General features: G+C 41.8%; 1 protein-coding gene across 2 annotated transcripts in view; it reads right to left on the reverse strand.

Moving 5' to 3' along the window:
* Positions 1-2,985, reverse strand: part of LOC147891739 (eukaryotic translation initiation factor-like) — a 46,663-nt gene extending 43,678 nt beyond the window's left edge. For both annotated transcript variants that reach the window (XM_087387978.1, XM_087387977.1), the window contains exon 1: positions 2,613-2,985. In XM_087387978.1, the coding sequence (XP_087244104.1) occupies positions 2,613-2,774 (162 nt within the window). In that variant the 5' untranslated portion in view covers positions 2,775-2,985. The remainder of the gene's footprint in view (positions 1-2,612) is intronic.
* Positions 2,986-14,591: the final 11,606 nt, after the last annotated feature.

The following is a 14,591-nucleotide window of genomic DNA, read 5'->3' on the forward strand; positions in this document are numbered from 1 at the left end:
TCATAAAATGATTGCCATACAGATGCCCGCGGATCACCAAAGACTCCATGGTTCCGATCCTTCCATAGAGTCCATTGGGCCCACTAATGAACACCCATAAGAAGAACTTTTTCCTAAGAGGGAGTTTAGAAGCCCAAATGTGTTGAAATCTTTGACACCACCACCGACAGGAGCAGCAGTTCATAGACCACATGCGATTGGCATGAGGAGAATTCCAAGATGGAGGCAGTGATGTAGCCGTGATGTCAGCCAAGGATAGTATACTGTGAACATCATCATTGGATCGGAGAACCCAATCATCGAGGAGGTCAATAATCTCAAGACGGGGTATGGACTGACCGACACCCACACACGTGTGAGTGTGTGTGTTCGTATACATACATACACACACACACACACATATATATATAAACATGTGTATATATGTATTTTGCGACAACAATTCAGAAGCCCACATCATCAACAGCAATGGCCTCACTAAAAGATTAAAGAGAACAACAAGAATGAGGTTACAAACTCGCATAGTTATTTATCTTATGTGGTAACAATGCAGCATTACGGGATCAGCCCTTTTAAAATTATCTATCACCCTCCAGAGTTCCCCGCTGAAGTTGGTTTAATCAGCAGACAAACATCAAGGAGCTGCGCCCACTGAACATCTGAAAAACAGCTTGATTTCGGAGGCCCTGCGCTACAAAAATAGACATCAACCAGTCTCTTTCCAGACTTGAGACCTCATGATGGTGCATTATCCAAAAGAAAGGACTGGCTGGCACACAGCGGTGGGCCTTACAAAGTCATCAAATAGGTGGGAAGAACGACATCCACACTGCAATGATGTGCTGGAAAATATTTCCTACATTAAGTCCTTATCAGCTCACATTCGTTCAAGATAAACCAAACCAGGTAAAAAATGCTTGGTAACGACTCACGCCCTTGTATGTAGACATGGTTCCTTATCTCATTTTATAGAGCTAAAACTTCCACCCCTCCACGTCTTCTTCATTGTGCAATAAAACTATTTCTGAAACCTGATTCGAAATTAATTACCAGACACACAACTAAGTCTAGACACGCATCCCCCAAGTCCATACTTCCCAACAATGTTACAACAAACTTGAATCCTTGTTTGATCCTCACTTTTTTAGCAATGAAATAATAAAACCATACACTGTTCCATGTCCAATGCAACCCTTTGGTAAAGGATGTCGCAGTCAATCTTTTGGCTTGAAAGCTTGTTGATCATCACATAAAACAAATCGAGCGGGACCAGTTCAAGTTAAAATTTGAAGTTAACAAAATGCACATACCTAGATGAATCCAGGAACATTCCCAAACTCATCCTCTAAAAACACAACATAGTGCAGTTTCAATCTCATGATAGTCACTCACAAGGTTGAAAACCATAAACTCCATCATGCATAGCAGGGACTAGCTACTATGACATCCCCACTGACGTCATCAACGCCCAACAGTGGGTGTAGACCATAGTATAAAAATATGCTCTCACACATACAAATCCACACACCCACACATACTTGAGCATCCATTTATACAAAGTCTTCATATTGAGTTTCTGTCGGCACTCTGGAGGTGAAGGGCAGACTCAGCCATGATGAAGGCTAGCACTAAAGGAGAAGGCTAATCAAAAGGTAGTCCAAAATCTCTTCATTCAAGCTACAACTGCTTGTGACGTCTAAACATTTTCATTTTAGTCTCTCCCCAACGAGCATCTAAATCTCAATCTAGCTGATAGGGCAACGCACCATTAAAGATGGAAAGAATTATCACAATACCAGCAGGCCGCCAGAATAAACAAAATGCACGGCTCAAATTTATTGCATCAAACTTGTCGTACCTCTCGTAGCTCAAACGCACTTCTGAGCATATTTCTGAGCATATCAGCGCAATATTCTGAGGTAAATAATTACAGAAAAGACTCTGTGAGCTAACTCTCACCATTCAAGAGGCGGGTAAAGGATGGAGACCCTAGACAATAAACTGGCTATCGACGCCTTATTCAATCCAACAAGTAACCTGGGCCACAAACAGACAAGAACAGGGGAAATGCAACCGAACACAAACTGGGGAAATTCCTCGACAAATTTGACAACGAATTCGCTTGATCTTTACAATCCGCAATAAAAGCACGTCGGCTAAATGGTCACTTTCCAATTGCTGCCAACCCCATTGAGTGCATTGTTAACATCTGCCGAGATGATTCAGAAATTATAATAAACGACAATAGTGCATGTGATTGTTTTGAATTTTAAGCTAACAAATGACCCGTTCGACAGTTTCCAAAGTGAGGATGAGCTGAAGATCAGCTAAGCATTCATTCACCCAATCCGAATAAGCAGCCCACGGTCTAGACCCGCATCAAACATGATCAGGAATACTTAGCGGATCGAACGCGATAAGACGAGAGACAACCCGCACAGCAGCGCATACGGTCCAGGACCATATCAACGCTACACACTGGGACAAGGACAGACCCAGGGGCGGTATCATCCAATCCGCCCGGCGACAAAAAGCACCGACCGAGATACTTACGAATGAAATGCCAATGGCGAGAGGCGAAAAGACTCGACATTGAGGCAGAATCCGAATACCTTGCCATCGTGATTGAGGCCGGGGAGGCGAGAGCCAAGAGCGGGGTCAGGGAGACCGCTGAGGGGGGTGCTAACGCTGTTGGAGACGGTGCTGCGGGGAGCAAAAGGGCGAAGACCCTTACCGCCACCGGGCCGCAAGCTGACGGACTGATCCGACTGCATGAGGGGGCAATCGGGGAGCTAAGGAAGGGGGAGGAAGGAGGAGAGGAAGAGATGGCGATGGCGATGGCGATGGCGATGGCGATGGTGATGGCGATGAGAGAACTAGGGTTTCAACGGGGAGGCTGAGCAGCCATAGCCATAGCCTGCAAGCTCCAAAAGCTTACCTCTGCAGTGCAATTTTGCACATATCTTCTGCTCTAGGTTGAAGACGACTCTCCACAGACCGCTCCCTCCTTTTACCCATCAGTTTTTCTTATTACCCTCCCTTTCTTTCCTTCACTACCGGCTTTCCCGGTCTTTGCCGGTCTTCCCGGTTTCCTTCTCATCTTTAGGGTTTTATCATCTCCTTACCCTCATGTCACTTACCGAGCACCATGGAGTCCTCGCTTTTTCGGTGGCACCGTTTCCATAGAGTGCGCAGAAAGAGTAGTTGTTGCCTGGTGGGTGTCAGGGCCTCATCAATACTCTCAAAACAGAACCCTCGACACGCGTCTCCTTGCCCTCATCTCCATCGTGGACAAGCTCACATACAAGTGGCCCTTGGATGCTCCGCTCGATAGAACAAAAGCGATGATACACGTAGACCGTGGCAAATTGTGTTCATACTCTTCATGGGTATGTTCCAAGGATGGAGAGAATCACGAAGCATGATCACATGTTTGAGAGTTTCTAATAGAGATGGAGAGCGAAAAGAAAGCATTTGAGCTTTTGATCGAATTCAATCTAAGGCTAACACGTAGCTCAACATCAACTCAGATAGCTTAAAGTTGCTCTATGCTGGTCATGAAATAAGCGAAATCTGAGACTCTACCTCCCATCTACAATACTAGACATAGAAGCAACCCAAATCCCTATAGAACAAATCAACAAGTCCCTTCCAGTGCTCCCTCTTAGAAGCAAATGATGATTGACTGGTCAGCTTCTCCAATCTCCAACTTTAGCCATCAAAATTGTGGCATATGGCTAATTATCAGCTCGAAATTCTTGAACTTGGTGTAGACTCGTCATGTAAAACTGTTGACATTAGGTTCACGGATGACTTCGACTTAGCAGATCACAAATTTCTCAACCCACCGTAATGTTGCCATTCTGGAGGTGGTGACATCTCATAGGAACACTCCTCAGGGAGAGGGATTGCATAGGATGCAACATTGACCCTAGAACACATCCATCTATCCAATGACAAGAACCCTAAGGTTAGGTTGGGTGAGATTATTAAAAGGGCCTGTATTGGACTGTGCTTCACTTATTTCACAAGATATCATAAGGCTTTACCGATGAAGAAGTTGTCCCCCTTTCATCTTTTTGAATTCTTTTCTTGTTGCTTAAAAGAATTGGAAAACACATTTCTTAATTATTATCTTCACATTTACAGCATACTTCTATAAGAATTATACAACACTTCAATAAGAATTACCTATACGTAATGCCTAAAAGTAAAGAGATTTTCTTTCAACACACTAAAAAGTTAAGAGATTTCATTTGAAGCAATAGATACGTTTTGCATGTAAAAGGTCTCCCCACATAATGCAATTTTATGCATAAGCCCAAACAAGTACATACTTTCCTTTCCTTGGAAATAATTGCATGAGTATATACCAAATGACCTTCTTATTTGAAACCCCCTTTCAAAGTTAAAGTTAGGTGACAATGGGGCAAATTTTGATATCCTTCTTTTGAAACCCCCTTGGCCAAAGAAGGTTTCAAAATTTTGATATCCTTCTTTGGCCAAGGGGACCAAGCAATTAATGCACATAAGATGTATGAAGGGAACCAATAATGATACCACATATGCTTAATGGGATCAATCATGTAGTGTAAGACCAAACAAAAAAGGTAATTATGGATGAAAATTATAGTCTACGTGGTTATAATCTTGGAGGCAATTCCAAGAAAATGTTTATTAGTTTTCCCTAGTTTCTCTCCATGTAAAAGAGAGCTATAATGTTAGAAATTTTACAAATTATAACCTCAATATATTACAATTGAAAGCAACCACTTAAATTTCCAAAATAAGTGATCATTTTAGAAACATATTATCTGTTATCAAAACAAATCCATCGTGCATCATGCTAATCAAATGAGTGAACAATATGTTCAAAAATAATGTATTGGCACCCAACTAGCCATTCAATTGAGGCATCAAGAGGCCTACATCCTGCTCATGCTCATGCACCAGAAGCACTTGGAAAATCAAAGCATCGTATGATTACTAGTAGCAGCATGGATTAGACAAAAATAAAAGACACTTCTTTAAAATATGCTAAAACATTAATTTGTGTGAGCTGAGCTTTCAATAGAAGTTGTGTTGGTTAGGCAAATGGCAATGGCAATAAGGCAAACGAGGGCCATGGGAAGAGGGGAAGGGTTTCAATGAGGTGGCTACATACCCATGAAACAAGCAAAATCCTAGACTCTAGCTCCCGTCTACAATACTAGACATAGAACCAACCCAAATCGAGCCCAAATCCCTATAGAACAAATTAACATGTCCCTTCCAATGCTCCCTCTTAGAAGCAAATGATGATTAACTGGTCACACTCAAGCTTTGAGCTTTTCCAATCTCTAGCTTTGGCCATTGAAATCATGACATGTGGTTAGTTATCAGCTCAAAATTCTTGAGGTTGGTTGGTGTAGACTCGTCATGTAAAATGGTAGATGTTGGTTCATGGATGACTTTGACCTCCACACCATAGCAGATCACAAAATCCCACCGTAACGTTGCCATTCTAGAGGTGGTGATCACCATACATTTCATAGGAACACTCCTTAGGGAGAGGGATGCAAGATTGACCCTAGAGCCCATCCATCTATCCAATGGCAAGAACCCTAAGGTTAGGTTGGGTGACATTATTAAAAGGGCCTATATTGGATTGTGCTTCAATTATTTCACAAGATATCATTAGGCCTTACCACTGAAGAAGTTGTCCCCCTTTCATCTTTTTGCTTTTCTTGTTGCTTAAAAGAATTGGAATACACATTTCTTAATTATTATCTTCACTTTTACAACACACTTCTATAAGAATTATACAACACTCCAATAAGAATTACCTATACGCAATGCCTAAAAGTAAAGAGATCTTCTTCAACACACTAAAAAGTTAAGAGATTTCGTTTGAAGCACTAGATATGTTTTGCACGTAAAAGGTCTCCCTACATAATACAATTTTATGCATAAGCCCATACAAGTATATACTTTCCTTTCCTTGGAAATAATTGCATGAGTATATACCAAGTGACCTTCTTATTTGAAACCCCCTTTCAAAGTCAAAGTTAGGTGACAAATGGGGCAAATTTTGATATCCTTCTTTGGCCAAGTGTCTAAAAAAGCAATGAATGCACATAAGATGTATGAAGGGAACCAATAATGACACCACATATGCTTAATGGGATTAATCATGTAGAGTAAGAGCAAACAAAAAAGGTCATTATGGATGAACATTGTAGTCATACATGGCTACAATCTTGGAGGCCATTCCAACAAAATTTTATTAGTTTTCCCTAGTTTCTCTTTATGTAAAAGAGATCTTAATAATATTGAGAGCCATAGAAGACTCTCATGCTACATGAGACCTACGATTTTCAAATTTGTGATTTTGAGCAGATATCAAGAGTTATAATGTCCGAAATTTTACAAATTATAATGTTAGGAATTGTAACAATTGAAAACAACCCACTTAATTTCCCAAAATAAGTGATAGTTTTAGAAACATATTATCTATTACCAAAACGAATCCATTGTGCATCACGCTAATCAAATGAGTGAACAACATATTCAAGAATAATGTATTGGCACCCAACTACCCATACAATTCAAGCAGCAAGCATATTACTAGCAGCATGAATTAGACAAAAGTAAAAGACACTTCTTTGTAGCTCACAAGTTGCACATTTTTTGAGGGAGATAGACAGCAAGACCAATGTTTTTTTTTAAAGATCCCTTTTGAAAAAGGAGCATCTAAGTGGTTTATCCTACTAATGTCTAAAGCATCTCGGATCATTCGAACAAAATGATTATTTGTGCCTTTAGATAGACTACTAATGTTGAATGCAATAACCATTGGGTGTAATGTAGCAGATGAACATGAGATATGGAAAGGAACACAACGATGTCATGTAGTGACTCCATTCGCAATGCATTCACATTATAAAAATTTGGCTACTTACAATTGCTACTAGGGTTGCAATTATCTTAACAAAAAGCAACACCCTGGGTCACTATAAATTCATCTCTTAGTTGCCTTAAAGAATTCATCGACTCGTGAGACTATGCATGCATAAAGAGTCACTTGGTGACATACAAAATAATGCCACTAAGTGACTATATTAGAAGATAAATTGTTGTGCAATATCACGTGTAGAGTCACAAAATAAAATATAGAGTTACAATAATTGGCTTTTGAGAAAATAGAAGTAGGGCTAGCTAATGGAGCCTCTTGCTCTCCCAAGTCAATTTTCTCATCTTACTGAAGATCATAGCTCCTCCTCCTTCCATTCAATTGGCACCCCTTGACTTGTCAAAGCTATTGTTGATCCTACCAATTTGCATGGCCCAATTTTGTTGTGCGTTGAAATGCACTAGATGATGGTCGCAAAGGATAGACTTGCAGTTGTGTGGCAATTATCCCTACATTTCACATGAACACAACATGTGTTCCTTGAGAGAAGAGGTTTCATAGAGGGAAAGATTGGATCCCCATCTCTAGATCTGAGCACATCCATCAATCCAATGATAATAAATTTATTATCACGACCTATATTCTAGATCTAAGCACATCCATCAATCATATGACAATAAATTTGCCATCATGATCTATATTCTTAGTTGTCCAACTTCATTATTTTATGGCTTAGCTTGCTGTCAAGATTAATTAGGTTGATTTCCAATCCACCCTTCATTTTTAAATATGCATTTTGCATGCTTAAAATGCATTAGAATGTATATTTCTTCTTTAACATTTATACCACCCCAAGTAGACTTTTTATGAAATAGATATAAGGTGTCGAGAATCAATCTCAACATCGTGTAATATATTTTTGATAACAAACTGTTGTCTCTGTGCCAACATGGACTTAGGTAGTACAGAATGTGTGTGTAGAGTAGCAGCAAAGCTCGGCTTATACTTGCATAAGGCTAGGAATAATCCCTCTTAAAAATCCAACTTGCATGTTCTACATGCAAGTTCTACATACGATTCCTACATTCACCTTCTACATGCGAGTTCTACATGCAACTCCTACATGCAAGTTCTACATGTGAGTTCTACATGCAACATGCAACTCCTACATGCAACTTGCAACTTCTACATGTAGCTTCTATATGCAAGTTCTACATGTAGAGAGAGAATGTCTAATTCCTACATGCAGAGAGAGAAGCTATCCAACTTGTATAAATACCCCATAATGGAATGAAGCCCAGACTCTTTGGGGCATTGTGTTGAGTTCTACTTTGGTATTCCAAGCAATTGTCTCAAGTGTCCATGCTTCCTTGCACACCACGTCCAAAAGCATGTCCTAACCTTGCAACTCCTTCTCCCCTCTCCTCCAACCTTGTAGCCCATCCTCTCCCTCTCCTCCTGCCTCCTCCTTCTCCCTCCTCCTCCTCCTCCTCCTCCTCCTCCTCTTTTTTCTTCCCCCCATGCTCTTACACCTTCTTCCTCTCCCACTCCTATGCTCTCCCTAAACCCTTACTTCCTCAACCCTTAACCTCCATGATCTATGAGGGAGATGAGTTCTCCACCATGTACTCTACCCTGAACCTTGGATCCTCCTTCTAACCCTGGAACCTCTTCTAAACTCTGGAACCTCTCTTTGAACCTTGGACCTCCTCCTGAACCTTGGACCTCCTCTTGAACCTTGGAACCTCTTCTAAACTCTGGAACTTCTCTCTAAACCTTGGAATCTCCTTCAAACCCTTGAACCTCCTTCTAAACCGTGGAACCTCCTTCTAAACTCTGGAACCTCCTTCTAAACCTTGGAACCTCCTTATAAACCCCGCAACCCCCAATGAAGGTGAAAGCCTTCATTACCTCAACCATGATGATGCATGTTCCTTTCACACACATGCATGCACTATGTTTGCTTACCACACTTAAGCCTACATCTCTCACCAGAATACGACTCGAGGTCCTAAGCTACACGTATATTAAAAACAATAACCCTGATATATCTATAGGTGAAAAAAAACCTTGGAACCCTGCATACTGAGAATACCCTGCTCTTCCTGCAGAAGTCATGGGAAAGAGCTAACATTTGGCACTGCTGCCGAGGAGACTAGCATCTCAAGTAACGAGTAAACATACGCAAGTATGTGTAAAAAACAAACTACTTCGAACTTTCATGAACATATCACTCAACAGCTAGGAGAGCTAAAATTTGTCCAACTCTAGTCAAAAAATAATAATAATAAATAAATTTCTAGCTAAAACTCTTTGTTACTGATTTAGGAAAATGCATGTTATAAATAGAAAAGAAAATCAAAGGGCAGATGAGTTAGCTACTCAAGCCATTGTAGTACAAGGCCGGGGGGTGGTGCTTTATCTTGTGAATCGTCTGTGTATAACAGGAAGAATAACCAGATGCCTCCTCTTGCTTCAACAATTCAACTTCAAAATAGTGGTTTGCAAGGGTGCCCAACACTTCATTGTCGATCACATGTCTCGTGTCAAGTCAGGAGAAGAAGCCACTGGAGTAGAAGACGACTTGCCAGATGCCACACTATTTCAAATAGATGCTATTCCAGAGTGGTGTGGAGATATCATTGGGTACTTGATGGTAGGAAGACCACCCCCTGAAATGAAAGCAGTAGATGCCATAAAACTAATTCTAAAGGCTGCACCCTATCAACTCATTGCAGGACAACTGTACAAGATGGGCCAGGACCAGCAGGTATTAAGAAGATGTGTAATGCCTCATGAGATCATGCCAATCCTGAGTGAAGTCCATGAAGGCATTGCAAGAGGACACTTCCAAGGGGAAGCCATAGCAAGAAAAGTCCTCCTCACAGGTTACTGGTGGCCAACATTGTGGACAGATGCCTATGAATATGTAAAAGGCTGTGATGTATGCCAATAGACCACTAAACCACAACATAAAGACTTCAATCCCCTAACAATAGTTGTTGCACAAAAACCATTTGAAAAATGGGGGATTGACTATGTGGGTCCCATCCATCCATTATTAAAAGGAACACAGGCACGCTACATCATTGTGGCCACTGATTACTTTACAAAATGGACTGAAGCTAAAGCAATCAGAAAGGTAGATGCCAGAAGCATAGCAAGGTTCTTATACGAAAATGTGATCACCCAATTCGGATGCCCCATCGAAATTGTGTTGGATAGAGGCACACATTTTGTCAATGTGGTAATCCAAGAACTCTTGTTTGGCTTTATGGTAATCCATAGAAAAAGCACACCCTACTACCCCCAAGGGAATGGACAGGTCGAATCCACCAACAAAATATTATGTAGTATCCTCACCAAGGTAGTAGAACCACAATGTTCTAATTGGGTAGAGAAACTGAATGCAACCTTATGGGTATACAGAACCACACTCAAGGTTAGTACATGGAACACACCTTTTCAATTGGTGTATGGCCTTGAAGTTGTGGTCCCACTAGAATTTGTAATACCAAGCCTACGCATAGCAGTACAGGAATGCGTGGGAGACCATGAATCCTTGAAAGAAAGACTCTATCACTTGGAGAAGCATATAGAAACAAGACTAGTTTCCTACCATGCCATGACAATAGAAAAATGCAAAAGAAAGGCATGGTTTGACAAAAATATTAAAGCTAAAGACATCAAGCAAGGTGACTTGGTCCTATTATACAATACCAAAGTACACAAGGGGAAATTGCAAGGACCCTCCCGGGTAAGAAAAATGAATCCCATCGGAGTTGTGATGCTAGAAACATTGGATGGAGTCCAATTCAACACAATAATAAACGGGAGCCGACTGCAGCGCTACTACTTCAACACACAAGCCATCCCTAACAAAAACGAAGATTTGGGAAACCAAGTCTTCCTTAGTTAGGATTAGATTGTATCATGAGCACTCACTTGCATATGTATGTCTTCGCATATATAGGTAGCATCAATTGATTTTACCTAGGGCTCAGAAGTGATGCTTGAGTTCTAGTTGCCCTATGAAATCCCAGTAATAAAAAAAGCATATAGTTAGTCCCTACCTAGCTACTAGGTCACGTGCACTCACACACTTTCACTTAGACACAGAGATGATTGCATGAATAATTGTGCCACACACTTTCATTCCACACTCTCAAAGCATGTATAAAAATAAGATCTCTCACAAACACACACAAAGGTCATACCTGCATGCCAACTAATCTAATGATCAATGGTACACCACATGCACATGGATGCAGGTTCAGAAAAAATGTTGCCACTAAAGAGGATGCGCAGAAAGAGCCCACCGCCTCAACCACGAGACCCCCTCCAGAGTTTGCAACCATCTACATCCTCTCAACCATGGCAACCACAGGCATTTGTGGTATAGCGCGATAGTTTTGAGGAGGATTTAGTGCATGACCAAGAAGAACAAATGTCACCCCAGTCGCCACCAGCCTACACAACCATTGATGGGCCCAGTCATCACTGGAGCTCGTTTGGCCGCCTACATCGACTTATGCTCTTTCCAAGGAAGCAACATCTTACTTAGAGGAAAGGGATCTAGGCAGTTTGCATGAGAGCTTAAAATCCTTGGAGGACAGTCCTACAATGACCACATACATCAGGGACTTTCTCCATTCTTACCACTCCAGCAATGCACAGGTTCGCAAGTATAGTATCATCACTGTACATCAGCGCCCACTCAACATTATCCTCGATAGTACAGTCATTCAAAGGGCTTTCTCACTCCCAACACAAGGTGCCAAATACCCTACACGGCCTATCGATGCAAAATTTCTTGAAGTACAGCCTCTCCTTGCCAAGGGCACACAGATCCATAGGGATAGCATATTACTTCACACCATCCTTAACCCTCACCTCAGGGAAGCATCACAATTCCTATCCACAATCCTGGGGGTTAAGTGTGACAAGAATTGATTCCTTCCACTCTGCACATTTGTTTTATTGAGTAGGAAGCTAAAGCAAGACTAGATCCAACACTTAGTCATCTTCTTTACAAAAAACTAGATGGTTCAGCAGGCCAAAAATGTAAAATTCCACACTTATTGGCTATAATTATAAAAAAAGAGCTACAAGAATGAGAAATGTTTCTGCCTCAATCACCAAAACCAGTTAAGGAGTTGGACATTCCCTTCTCACCAGTATGGGAGGTGTCACCAACTTCTGCTACTATCACATTGGCAAGTGCAGATGCCTTAGAAGAAATACCTATTCTGGAGGTCAGAATTGAGGAATTGCCCCACGAGATGCTACAACTCGATACGCAACTGCAACCAATATATCTCCAACAACAGTAGCAACCAGAGCCTGAGGCTACATCAGCACTAGAACTACCCATCAATGCCATGCCAGTCGATGAGCCACAAGGGGAGCTAGTGCCAGATCAACAATATGACTATTGTACACAAGTGACTGAAATACCATTGGAACAACCTCCCACAAGAACTACAAAATCGTCAGGATGGCTACATGGTCACCACTTGTATCAGACAGCAATATTGCTAGTCCTCATTACCATCTATCATTCTCCAACATCAAGCTAGCCAAATGATCCAAATGTCAGAACTATTTACTAGCTTGGCCAAGGAAGAATATGCAAGAGAATGCAACAAAAATCGAAGACCAATTCCAAGCAATCGCCATAGAGGTCAAGGCACTTCGGGCATAGATAGATGAGAAGGAGGTAGAAGAAGTGCGCATGAACCAAGCTCTCCAAGCTCAAGAGAAGGCAGTGAGGGACGTGACCTCCAACCTCCACCAAAGTCAAACATAGCTGACAGTAGCAGTATAAGCAACGGCAATCCTACAGACATACTATAACTCCTTGACCTCCGCACATGCTCAGCATCGTCTCTTCGCTCATGCCTCTCACTTTTTTCAACTAACCTAACAGTCACAAACTTACGAGCCCCTCACACCTAGCTTCTTCCCTTCCCTTGCTAATCCTACCCTTGAGGATTGCCAAGCTGCTCAAACCATTTGCCTAGTTCTTCCCCCCCTCCCCTCTGTTCACTCTTCCATATTTCTCCCCCCTGTCATTAGCTCTACTCCCATGCCAAGTTCCAATGATGGGTATGATTTTGATGAGATACCACTTCCCAGTAACCCCATCAAGGAATTTTGGAGCAAATATCCTGATATGAAAACTTGAGGTGGATGGACCCAAGACAACTTTCCTACCAACCTTCGTCAGCATCGAATTAGTGAAGGTTGGATAAGCAAGTTGGATCCACAACCTGATTGGTGCCTCGCCATCCCAAGCTCTTTGATGTAATCTTCTTGAAAGAGTACCTATGTGCACCTCCATGTCTCAGAACACATCCCAAGTTCTATGCAGTTCCACGACGTAAAAAATGGGAAGCCAACATACACACTTTGGATGAAGATCACACCATTAATTAGCCAATGATTGAACCATGCTCTGGTGTAGAATGGAATATCCAAGGCACAATGATCTGAGCACTTCAGCAGCATGAGCAAATAATGCGCAGCAACATTGATTGCTTCCTTCACCTAAGTGCTATCTTTTGCAACACATTGGAATTCATTCTAGAGGTCCCATGTTACCTCGATACCCATTTGCCTCCACTAAGTTTCAATCCCAATGAATAGGTCGATGCTCAGATTACAAGCTGACTCTATCAAAGAGTGATCTTCTTAGAAGCACACCACATATCTCTGTTCGAACAAATGGTGGATATAGGAGGCTACCTGGAAACTGAGCAAAAATTGTATGGTGCTAAGGCTTTACAGTAGGATCAACTGGCACGACACAAGTTCCATAGCCACTAGACTAAAGGCATGGCAATCTAGCTACATGCTCGTAATAAGCCATAACCCAAGGACGAGTAATGAAATGGATTTAGGAGTATGTTGTCTCTGTGCCAACATGGACTTAGGTAGTATAGAATGTGTGTGTAGAGTAGCGGTAAAGCTCTGCTTGTACTTGCATAAGGCTAGGAATAATTCCTCTTAAAAGCCCAACTTGCAAGTTCTACATACGATTCCTACATTCAAGTTCTACATGCAACTCCTACATGAGAGTTATACATGCAACTCCTACATGCAAGTTCTACATGCAAGTTCTACATGCAACTCCTACATGCAACTTCTATATGCAAGTTCTACATGCAGAGAGAGAATGTCTTACAATTCCTACATGCAAAGAGAGAAGCTCTCCAACTTGTATAAATACCCCATAATGGAATGAAGCCCAAACTCTTTGGGGCATTGTGTTGAGTTCTACTTTGGTATTCCAAGCAATTGTCTCAAGCGTCCATGCTTCCTTGCACTCCACGTCCAAAAGCATGTCCTAACCTTACAACTCCTCCTCCCCTCTCCTCCAACCTTGCAACCCATCCTCTCCCTCTCCTCCTACCTCCTCCTCCTCCCTCCTCCTTCTCCCTCCTCCTCCTCCTCCTCCTCCTCCTCCTCCCTCCTCTCTTTTCTTTCCCCCATGCTCTTACACCTTCTTCCTCTCCCACTCTTATGCTCCCCCTAAACCCTTAGTTCCTCAACCCTTAACCTCCATGATCTACGAGGGAGACGAGTTCTCCACCATGTACTCTACCCTGAACCTTGGATGCTCCTTCTAATCCTGGAACCTCTTCTAAACTCTGGAACCTCTCTCTAAACCTTGGAACCTCCTCCTGAACCCTGGAAC

Source organism: Dipteris shenzhenensis, chromosome 17 (assembly GCF_047967505.1).
Source record: "Dipteris shenzhenensis isolate YYH24624 ecotype China chromosome 17, Dip_SZ_1.0, whole genome shotgun sequence".
Taxonomy (NCBI): domain Eukaryota; kingdom Viridiplantae; phylum Streptophyta; class Polypodiopsida; order Gleicheniales; family Dipteridaceae; genus Dipteris; species Dipteris shenzhenensis.